At 37.0% G+C, this 12,207-nt stretch overlaps 1 protein-coding gene across 3 annotated transcripts in view; it reads left to right on the forward strand.

Annotated features, from left to right (window-relative positions):
• Positions 1-366: 366 nt before the first annotated feature.
• LOC308664947 (neuropilin and tolloid-like protein 1) overlaps positions 367-12,207 on the forward strand; it is a gene marked incomplete at both ends in the record, with an annotated part of 84,098 nt that continues 72,257 nt past the window's right edge. For all 3 annotated transcript variants that reach the window (XM_081322500.1, XM_081322499.1, XM_081322498.1), the window contains 3 exons: positions 367-394; positions 7,172-7,225; positions 11,377-11,514. In XM_081322500.1, coding sequence (XP_081178626.1) covers positions 367-394; positions 7,172-7,225; positions 11,377-11,514 — 220 coding nt within the window. The remainder of the gene's footprint in view (positions 395-7,171; positions 7,226-11,376; positions 11,515-12,207) is intronic.

Here is a 12,207-nt window from a genome sequence, read left to right on the forward strand (position 1 = left end):
GGGAGGAGAGAAGCCCGCCTCCCTTCTGCACCGGAGCTTGGGAGCTCCCTGTTGGCGGCCGTCGCCCGTCGCCCGGAGTCGAGCTTTTGCGTCTCTTCCTCCTTCGCCCTTCTCGGCCGGTTATGCAGACTCCCAGCGGCTGCGGCGGCCGCTACTAGCACCCGAGGCTGGCTGCTCTGGAGCCGAGCGGTGGAAATGGTCGCTCCTTGCCAAACGGCGGGGCGAGTGCAGAGGGGGGCGTCGAGCTTCTGGGTTGAGCGTGTGCCGTGCGCTTGGGCTCCCGGCTGCTCGGCTCTCCACCGTGGAAGCCCACCCGTCTCTAGATGGAATTAGTGGAGAGCGAAGCCCCTTGTGTAAGGAACAGACATGATCCATGGACGCAGCTTGTTTCACAGTGAGTACCGCTTCCCCGCTCCCGGGGTTGGACCAAGACCGCGCGCGATCTGACGGCGCTCTAGTCGGCCAACCCCTCTTCACCCACCCACCCCCCTCCCCGCCGGCGAAAGGTGGTTGCAAACTAGGAGAAAGATCAGTTGCGGAAAAGCTTAATGGCGTAGGTGTAAATCTTCCCCTGCTACCGCTTCAGACACTTCTCCTCCCCCCCCCCCACACACACTCATCGTCCCCACGGAATCGCGAATCGAGGGGGTGGACGCTCTGAAACCTTGAACTAACCGTGAGGGGGGACTCCTGGCTCTAGAGCCGGGTTGCGATCTACAAGAATCAAGTCGGAGGCAAATCTGCCCCAAACCCATTTGTGGAAGGAGGAAGGGGGCGGATAGGGCTGGGAGACGTTGCCCACTAAAACTCTCTTGGCTTTTTTTTCTTTTCTTTAACCCCCTTGTGCAGTTAAGCTAACGGAGGTTTTAAACCGCGCAAAAGTCGGTGCATTCTGGAATCTGGCCAATTTCGAGAAGGAGTAGGGGGGCTGATTCAGCCTATTTCCTTGCCCTCGTTGGGAATACCTTTCTCTGAAATTCACTGGAACTTACTTCTGTGTAACCAGGATGAAAAGCAGAATGGCTCTGGTCCTTCCCCTCATTTTCAGTTCTGTATGTTAATTGACTCCCAGGTAGGCGAGGGTGAGATTTTAACCAAATGTGTGGCAAATATCCATCCCTGGAGCCTGCTGTCTAAATCTAAACTCATTAATTACTGACATTATTCAGGATTTTTAAAAAGGTGCTGGATTTGAGTAGTTCTTTCTCCTTCAGGAAGCTCTGTTATTACATTTAATTAAATGGAACGTGATTACTCTCAATTCTAAAGTTTACAGTTTTCCTTACATTTCTTTCAGTATTTAAAATCCTCAAGTCGTATGGTATAATCCTTAACTAATCTAGATGCTTTCACATACTAGTGGAACTGGGAGAAATTTTTCATTTAATGGTACTTTTATGTCCAATTCCATAACAATTTAATGAACAAATTCAGAAATAATAACGTCTTTATAACCCAGATTAAATAATGAATTTAAATATATTCAATAGGCATCTCAGCAAAGTACGAAACTGTCTCTAATACTTGATTTATTTTTTTTACTAAAAAGATTTTTTTTGAAGTGTCAATGATAGACCCCATGATAAATTTAAATTTGTTTTCAACTTATTTTTTCTGTTCTCACTGAATACAGTACAGACAGCATTATTAGTATCTTGGAGGATATGAATCAAAAAGCTTAAAGGGAATGGGATGTTGAAATGGACACAGTACTATTCTTTAAAAGAAAACTCTGCTTTCTCTCAAAGCATCATAGTGAATGGATTTTTTGAGTCAGGATGGTAGGCAAGATGTTAATTTTCTCCTTTTCTGTAGAATTTTATTTGATGGAGGCCATAGAAAATAATCAGATGAAAGGAAAAGGGATTTAGCATTAAATAATTTCTAGTCAAGTGAAAATTATGTTAAAAAGTTATCTGTAGTTAGAACCATTTGGTTAATGTTTAAGTGCTCAGTAGCTAATAGGATTCATAATTTCTCCAATAATGTGCAAATGGATTCATATATTAAACAATATTAAGCCCATTTGATTAAAATTAAATACTTCTACCATTAAATTTAATGGGGTGTGTCCATATCTTTTAATTTACATCATATCAATAGTCATCCAAAATGTATTGGTTATTACTATACCTATTTTTTTCAGAAGTAGATGAAGCTTAGGGATATCTTCCTGGCTTTGAATTATTGTAGTTACATCGATAATTCTAATTCACAAATTTGGGGTTAAATTCTGTTAACACTTTGGAACAAACATGGTAGAACATTCTGCAAAGTAAACCTGCAAAGAATACAATAGTATGATTACAGATATACAGTACATGATTCAATAGCAAACTACTCACCAGTTTCTCTTATAAACATCTAAACAAATCTTATGTCATGCATATACACTGAATCAACTTTCATTACACAAACAAAAACCTTCATTTAAATATCTGTTAAAGCAGCAAACAGGGATTCTCTGGATGTTTTGAGCTACAAATCCATGATGCTTATTGCTAATGAGATTTCAAATCATTAAGGATGTAACAGGTTGACTCCATGGCCTACAATTTGATTCATATCAGTGAATGGAGTTAGGCATGAATGACCACAGGTTTCCTACTTTAGTAAAGAGGGATACATATTTTAATATTGTTTATGATTCCACCCCCCCCCCCAAGGTAGCTTGAGTGTCAACAAGGATGTTTCCAGACAAGGTGCTGGATTATATTTATAGAATTTTGTTTATGACTTTCTTTTCTTTCTCACCTCATCTTCTCTCCTTTTTCTTGCCACAAATCATTCATTAAGGAGAGAGAAGCAGAAGGGAGTAGGAAAGCTCAATGGCTTTTGATTGGTACTACAGAAAGTTCTCTGAAGTTCCCCAATTCATAGTATAAATGTCAAAATCTGTGTTTGAAAGAACATGTTTTTTTTTTCTTTCTGGTTTTGGAATTGTTGAAATACATGCTCAGTTTGCCTATTTAAAAATAAAATTTAAATGCTTAGTATATTCCATGGTGGCAGCTATTGTTCAGGAACAAGAAAATAAAATGACAACAGTAGAGTTGAAGTATATTCCCTGCCCCTGGCCTCTGTCTAAATACACAATTTTTCTCCTTCCTCTGCTTCTTAAATGTACTGATACAATTTCAAAACCCGGAAATTTCTTTAAAGTGTTTTGGAAATCCAAGATGAATAATGCATTTAGCTAATAGCAGAGTTTTTCCTTACAGTATTTCTTATTAACTATATTTTGACACCTTTTTGTTCAATCAATTTATTATATATACAGTGGTGTTTTTTTCAGAATATATTACTGACTTCCAAAACAAAACTTTTCTTTCAAAGAAAAGTGGATTATGTTGGTATTATGAAATGTAAAATAAACAATATTTAACTCAGAATATCATTTTCTCTCAACTAAAGTTCTTTGACAACTAACAGAGCTATGTTCACTGACTTGGGCACACATGGGAAATTCCACAATATGAGGCTAAAAGCTCAAGGAATAGTTACGAGGTTGGGTGGGCTTCAGAGTACAAAACTCACAAGGTCAGGGTTCAAGGCCTACAAGTGACCACTATGGGTAAACAGTTTTTAGAACTCTGGTATTCCCATCCAAGATTAGTCACAATACTGATTAGTTCTCTAGCTTATTCATACATTGTCTCAATCCTAGAATACTTTTGTTCCCAAAGCCACATTTGGCAATAGGCTGGAAGCGATACCTGTGTACAAGTATTTCTTATCTGCATAAGTTTATTATCTTTTTATAATCCCTACAATAGGGATTATGAAACGGAATTAAAATCACAAGAACTGTGCATGACAGAATGCTTTGATTCCAGCATTTTAAGAGGAGGATAATAAATATAATATCAAAAGATAGTAAGTAATAGCAGAGGTTATTGAGGACCATATGTGGACCTGAATTAACTATGCATAAACTAAGTCTGTTTTAAAGTAGAAAACTATTCCATCGGTTATGGTAACTATGGGAAGACAAGAAAATTTGAAGCTTTAGATTGTAAAATAGCAAGAAAGAAGTTGCTAGAATTCTAAAAGTATCCACAATGGCTTGAGGGAATATGTCAAGAGAAGATAGTTGAGGTACAATAAGGCCTCAGGACTTCTTCAGAACCAAAACAACATAACTTTGAAACAGAGTTGGAAGGGATTTTGGAGGTGTTCTAGTCCAACCCCCTGCCCAAAGAAGAGACTATACCAGGGGTAGGCAACCTTGGCTCTTTTATGACTCGTGGACTGGTTCAGGAATGCTGGGAGTTGAAGTCCACGAGTCATAAAAGAGCCAAGGTTGCCTACCCCCAGACTATACCATTCCAGATAAATGGCGGTTCATCTCTTCTTAAACACTTCCAGTGATGAAGCCCTCACAACTTCTGAAGACAAACCATTCCACTGGTTAACTGTTCTTACTGACAGGAAATTTCTCCTTAGTTCTAGCTTGCTTCTCTCCTTGTCAATTTTCCATCTAGTACTTGTCCTGTCTTCAGGTGCTTTGTGGAGAATAGGTTGACCCCTTCTTCTCAGTGATTTATATATCTTCTAATATAACAAATGGAGTAATTTGTAAGTTTTATGGTACCATCAAGTTACAACTAAGCCATATTTATAACTACTACTTGTAGAAAATTAATCAGTATAAAAAGTTTCCAATGACTAATATTTGTAAATGGCAGTGAAATTAGTGGAGTACCTACTATGGCCGTACAAGATATAAAAAAAATAGAAAGCCTTGGTGGAGCAGTGGGCTAATGCCTCCTTAAGTAACACCAGCTGCCTGCAATTAGTACAGGTTCGCATCCCACCAGGCTCAAGGTTGACTCAGCCTTCCATCCTTCCCAGGTAGGTAAAATGAGGACCCAGATTGTTGGGGGCAATTAAGCTGACTTTGTAATAATGCCGCTTGGGGGTGTGTGAAAGCCCTAATAAGCAGGCATATACATAGAATGAAGGCTACTGCTAAGCTTGTAAGCTGCCCTGAGTCTTCGGAGAAGGGCGGGATATAAATGGAATTTTAAAAAAATACATTGCTTATCCTTATTTTTCTTAGCAGTTCCTAGGACTTTTAAATAATGCTTGCTGATCTGTTGCAATCTGTTGAGAGGAAGGTATAGGGAAAAATGGTAATGGGATTCTAAGATTGTAACTGAAGAAAATTAATAAACGATGCACTTAAGTTCCCAGTAGTTACGGGCAGCTAATTTTATGAATCCACTAGTGGATATAAAGGGGAAGAAGTTCTGAACATTTTCTCTAGGATTTTCTTATGCTTTTAAGTAGCTTACATGCGTCAAGAACGTGTAAACATAATATGATCCTAAGATGTACAGAACATAAGATAAGTTTTGAACTTTAGCAGCATATACCATATTTTGTATTTGTACACATATTTCTTGATTGGCACAGCTCATAAATGAGGAAATGCAAAATTATGCTCAGTGAAGGCACATCTGAGATGTAACATGTCAGTGGACTCTAGATGTTAGAAAAGTAGGTTCATTATTATTATTTACTTAATATTCTAAATACCCAGCTTGATTCCACTGTAAGTATATGACATAATGTTTTTGATGCCTGAAAAACATGGAATGCAAACAGCACAGAAACTTTTAAGACAGGCATTTATTAATTGTATTCAAAAGCCTGCTAGCTGGATGAAACAGAATTCAAGTGGCTGTTTTTTAAATCCATTAATTGGATGACCTTGAAGAAATACCAAAATGTAAACCAGAGAAAGAGTTAATCCATTCACAGGATAATTACAAATTTTGATTGTAGGAAATTATAGAATAAATACTTTGTATGAATGACCAGATATGTGGAATTGTCTAACAGACTGTGTCACACTGGATCTTCAAGAGAGCTGGCTGTTTGGATTGTGCCAAGTAGTGGATTTTGAAGGGCTTGAGGTGTCTTCCCAGATATTCATAAATGTTTTGTCATTAAATAGTGGCCAAACTAGCTAAAAATAGTTGTGTGTTTTTAAACAGTATTAAAGAAGATAACACTGGAGAGTGATTTACTGAAATCTGTATTAAGATTTTAAATCAATTGTTAACCTTCTAGTTTGGAAAGCTCAGTGTTAGGACTCCAGTTATTATTAGATTGAAACTCCCAGTCATAGTTATTCGCAGTAGAAGTAATTATGGATTGTATCTAGTGGAAAGCTGCATTCTGTACCAGCTGAATTTTCCATCATTTGTCTAATAGGACAGTCTAATATAAAGCAAATGTTGAATAAAATGGAAGAGACGATTAGTCCTGTACTGAAGTGGGACAATCTTCTTTCTCAGCCTTTCTAGAGTGGAACTACTTTTAAATAAAATGGTGTCTTCCTACTGCTAACCATTGCTAATAGCCTAGAAGGCTACCATGGATGGCCACTCAGATTTTCAGCAGGACAGATTTTGTGTTATTGGATGGGAATATCATCATGTCCATAACAGCCTGGATTTAGACTTCATGGGGTCCAGACAACCCATTTCTTCCAGAGTTCTCTGTAACTGTTGCTCTACCAACTTCTTACAAACTTCTCGCAAAGGGAGATTTGAGAAGGGATGGTAGTGGTTCTAATTTACTGAGTCCAGGACAAGCTTCTTGGGAAGTAAACTATTGCCTTTTTTTTCAAAGCAGCTGTTATCTCCCATCCCTGTAGTGAAGTGTTGATTATTTCCTAGATCCAGGTCTATCTGTGTAAACATAACTGAAATAGTTAATACCAAAAGCTCATACAGCATCATCCGGTTTTGTTTTGTTTTGTTTTTTTCAAATCTGCAATATTGTTTTATGCAGAAGTAAGTTCCATTGATTTTCCTGAGACTTATGCTATGAAAGTAGCATAGGATTGCAGCTCTGGCTGTATGCGCTATTTAAATGTTCTCACCTCAGTGTTTCTCTTATTGAATTCTGAGCAGTCATAAATCAAAATGTCTCACACTTAAAAGATAAGTTTATTTATTCCTGTTGCTATGTACAGTAGCTTTTACTATGATTATGTAGCCACTCTGTTTAGGATTACTATGTTCTTATAAAAATAGGTTGCAGCCACAAAACAAATACAGTTTGTTCTTTCTTTAGCGTTTCCTACTTTGGATTAAGATTAAGGATAGGGTTGTCCTAACTAATTTGTCATTTCAACTAATGTGTTTTTATTTTCCAGTTGTAGCAAGTTTTATCATCCTACACTGGGCTGGGGCAACAAAAAAAGGAGCAGGTATGTTTTTAGAAGAAAATATTCCTGTGAGCTGATTTTGTTTACAAATGATTAAAACTTAAAATGATTTACTTTTTCTCAAACAATTTAGTAATGGGGGGATTGTAGTGCTTAAGTGTGCTGAACAGGTTTAAAGCAGGCTATGACAATTAACATTGAAAACCCATATCTTATTTCCAACTATAGACCAGCACTGAAATATGTTAATCAAAAATTAATGAATAAATTTTCTGAATTCCCATGCAGCTGCAGGTCTAGCATGTTTCTGTTTGAATCAGGAGGCCAAAACAGGTAAAATAAAATCCTAAAAAATTGGATAAAATAAGAGTATCATTTCAATCACATCCTGGCCAACAGTTATATTAAGTTGGTAAACTTAGAAACGTATGGTTACATTTATAGAATCAATGAATTTCAAGCTCAGAAGAAATAAAGTGATCTAGTACAAAGAGAAGAGAATATTTGTAGCTTATGATTGAACTCTGGAGTCCTTGGTACTGTCTGAGCTTGGTTATTTGCTTGCAGACATTTCTGTAAAAAGATGGATTGGTGACATTGCAAACATTTATGCTTCTTGGCTTGGAAATATGAATGAAAAGGTGCTGCTGCTACTTTCAAATGCAAAACAAGCATTACATCTCCAACGGTTACTTTCTGGCAGAAAATACAAATGGAATTCATAACTCACAGATAACTTTTTTTAAAAAAAATGATTTTAGTAGTTGACTGGAATATAAAGTAATAGTAACAAGAATTTTCTGGTCTGATTCACAAATTTCACTGAGCCAAATCTTGTTCCACCAAAGTTTATGGAGGAAACGATTGGTTTAGAATATATGCTCAACTATAAAGCATACTTTGCAAAGTCTGGGTTTACAATGCACAATTAAAACGTACCATATTCTGGATTAATGTGAGAAGTGAACTCAGCCAACTTTAAATATTGATTACTGTATAACAAATATCCCATATCAGTTCATCTAAACAGTAGATTCCTAAAGATAGATATAGGATTTCTGAAAAATAATTCTGACAGAATTAAAAATTACAAACATATACAAATATGAAGCTTTCTTAACAAGTAATAGAAAAAATAATTTTCATGTTTGATACTATTTTAGAATATTTGGAATCCTAAATATTTAATGTAATTCTGATTAAATATAACTCATAGATCTATTAAATATAGCTAGTCAAATTTCTACCTCAGCCCAAGAAAAAAAGAAAGGTAAATACTTAAATACTTAAAAGGTAAATAGCTAGAGAATAGATAGTCCTCAGAATGCAACAGCAGTTAGAACTAGGACTGCTGTTGCTAACTGATCCATTAGTTGCTAACTGATCCATTAGTAAAGTGTGAATCACATGACTTCAGGCCCAGCATTCTGTTGCCATCATTAAGCAAGGACTTCATGGCTTATTAAGGCCCACATGTGGACACAATTTTTGATTTCCTGCCAGCTTCTGTATGGCCTTGCTTGTGGGAAGCTGGCAGGTAATGTCAGAAACTGAGACATAACCACAAGCTAGGTGCAGAAGGCTCAGATCACAATTTACATGATTTGGGGATGTTGCGACAGTCAATGCGGTCACAAGTTTGAATGGTGGCTGAATAGGTTGTAACTAAAGGACCACCTGTATAAAACTTGAAAGTAAGTAAACTCATCATCTTTTCCTGTCTACAGATATGGGCTAGAACAAGGAGGGATGAATTACCTTCATTACTTGTTGCCTGAGCATATTTTGAGTAGTTACTTTTCCTATGCGTATTTATCTAGTACTACTGCCACACGTAACAGAGTTAACTAGATTACTAGTCAGAATATTGTTCGGTATGTTATAAAATGTTTTACTGTATTTAAGATATATCCACAGCTTTCCCATGATTAACTGTAATTAACCTGGAAGGAGTTTTTTGACAACCCATGTTTCCTGTAGGATTTCTAGGAATTGAATTTTTTTACATGCGGTGGAGTTTTCCAGCATATGGGCATCAGATATACAGACCTACCCATTTCCTGGATCTTCTCTTTTTGAAGACATGGATAATTTCTTTTTTCTTTCTTGTTGTCTGGCATTTCATGTTTTGCAGGTTTTCATAAATACAAAATGCAATCTGAGAATCTATGAGCAGTTTCCTTTATTTATTTATTTATTTATTTATTTTAATTCCATTTATATCCCGCCCTTCTCCGAAGACTCAGGGTGGCTTACAAGCTTAGCAGTAGCCTTCATTCTATGTATATGCCTGCTTATTAGGGCTTTCACACACACCCCAAGCGGCATTATTACAAAGTCAGCTTATTGCCCCCAACAATCTGGGTCCTCATTTTACCTACCTCAGAAGGATGGAAGGCTGAGTCAACCTTGAGCCTGGTGGGATGCGAACCTGCACTAATTGCAGGCAGCTGGTGTTACTTAAGGAGGCATTAGCCCACTGCTCCACCAAGGCTCTGTGCCTTGGATGTCATTCATTTGGAACAAAAGGAATAAATTTACTCAAAAGATCTTAGATACTCCCTAAGATTTTCTCTGTCAATCACCTCATGCTTGCTTAATGGAAACAGATCCTTTTCTGAGAGAAAAAAAATACATTACCTCTGAACAGTTTGTCAATTTCTCAAACAATCAGTTTTCTGCTCCTTTTGAAATTGCATATATGTAAAGACAACTTTTTCTGACCATCACTTTTAATCTTTGCAATTCTGGGTTTCTTGTCTCTGCCTTTCTCTCATAATTACTCTTTTATTCCCCTTCTATGTGTGTCCTTTCTAAAAAAAAATATTGCTTATAAGCTTTTTGTACAGCTGCATGGGCTTCCTTTATTTCCCCCTTTCCTCTCTAATTGGAATTTTTTATGATTGCATATTTAATATTTCCTTTTTTAGAAACTTCCATTAATATCATACTTTTATTTTATTAATTTTTCATGCAAGAACAGTCTATTATCATTTTTTTCTGAATTTATTCAAATCACCTTTCCCTGCAGCCCAAGTAATGTGTTTTTTACTTGACTTTATATTTAAGTCAAAAGCTCCACCATCATATGGTTGCCTCCCCCAATAAATCCTTTCATATTACTAACTTTTTTTCCTATTGGTTAAATCACATTACATCAAATCAAAGAAATCCAATTGCTTTCTTCTTTTTATATCCTGTAACCAAAACCAAACAGGATTTTCCTGGAAATCCATCTGTAGCAATTGCATCTTACCAGATAACATTGTGATTAAATTCTCTCATTTGATTTTGGAAAATGTCATCCATAGCTTTTCCTGATTGGATGGTTGGTAATCAGATCAGATCCTTTCAGCAGTGTTGCCATGCTATTTGGGGCAATTTTATATAGGTAGAGATATTTTTTTAATTATAATGCAATTCCTTCTTTAACATGCAATGGTTCCAGTTTATGGAGTATGATGAACCCTTGCTACTTTGTTATATGTGAGAGTATTAGTAACCGCTGCTTCAAATTTTTTTCCCCCAAGAAATACCATAACTTTGCACCTGTTATACATGCACACTACTGTTTTCAGGCAAAAAAAAAAAATAAGGCTATAACTATATAGCATCCTATCCTTTATTCTTGAAGATTCTATCATTGTTATTATTGTTTTAAAATTCTGTTTGGTATCTTGTATTTCTTTATAGCTGATAGAAGAAAATATTTGTTAAGTTGTGGGGTCCTTGGTGCTCTCTGAGGTTGGTGGTTTTCTTGAGACGTTTCATTACCAAACTAGGTCATATCATTAGTGGTACGCACTGTGCTAGCACTGATGATATTACCTAGTTTTGTAATGAAACTTCTGCAAGAAAACAACCAAGCTCAGAGAGCACCAAATACCTCAAATTCCTTTGAAACGCCCTTTCTGGTAGTCAGTATAATTTTGACTGCCCCATCAGGCTCTACTGTCAAACTCTTGTTTAATGTCTCAAAGCATTTCCAAAAGTTTATGTTTGGAATTTCCTCTCTCTTGTGTAACTATAGAAACAGAAGATTTCATCTTTGGGGTTGGTTTAATATACTCAGACCCTGGCCCTATGCTATAAGTAGGAAGTCATAGCAGGCTACAGGTGAAAGCAAGTGATTGCACATTATGTATTTAAGCCAAAGCATGATCTCGTCTTCCCCTTTCCCCCTTCTTTTCCAGAAAAGCAAAGCAGTTCAGAAGGGCAGAAGGCAGTTCAGTGTGGAGTGTGGACAAAATACACAGAAGGAGGTATTTTCACTTCCCCGAATTATCCCAACAAATATCCTCCTGACAGAGAATGTGTCTATATTATAGAAGGTAATCTAATACATTCCTTTCTCTCCTCCTTTTCCCCCCATTTTTGTACCTTTGGCAATGATTATTAAACTTAACCATTTCAAAAACGAGCTTTACCTAGTAAAAATGTATAAACATTCATTTTTGGAGAGGGACATCACTATGTTCTATGACTTGTTTCTGTCTTGATTTTCCAGTGCACTATTAGCACCCTCATATTTGAACAAAGAGCCAGTTTGATACAGTGGCTTAGGTGCTGCACCTGGGGGGCGTGTATGTCTGTGAATTCTAGTCCTCCCTTAGACATGAAAACCAGTTGGGTGACTGAGCCAATCATTGTTTTTCAGTGCTGCTCACCTCACGGGGTTGTGGTGGGGAAAATTGGGGACATGGACATTAAGCAATTCCAATAGAGGAGAGTACAGTATATATTGCTCAGTGGAGTTCTTGACGCTTCCAGGGGTTCATTGTTTGCTTGCAGACATGACCAGCTTACTTGTACTGGTGATGTTGACTTGTTGGGTCATGAAATATCTGTAAGCAAACAACCAAACTCAGCACCAAGAACTCTTATTAGGTATACCAATTTGATCAACATTAAAGGCTGGATAAACATCTAATAAATAAATCGTATCATAAGGAAAGAGCTACATAAGAAAGCTTTTGGATCTTTTTTCAGTTTATCTTCCTCTGCTAAAAGCACTAGGGACTTCA

The sequence above is a fragment of the Vipera berus genome, assembly GCF_964194415.1.
Source record: "Vipera berus genome assembly, chromosome: 3".
NCBI lineage: Eukaryota > Metazoa > Chordata > Lepidosauria > Squamata > Viperidae > Vipera > Vipera berus.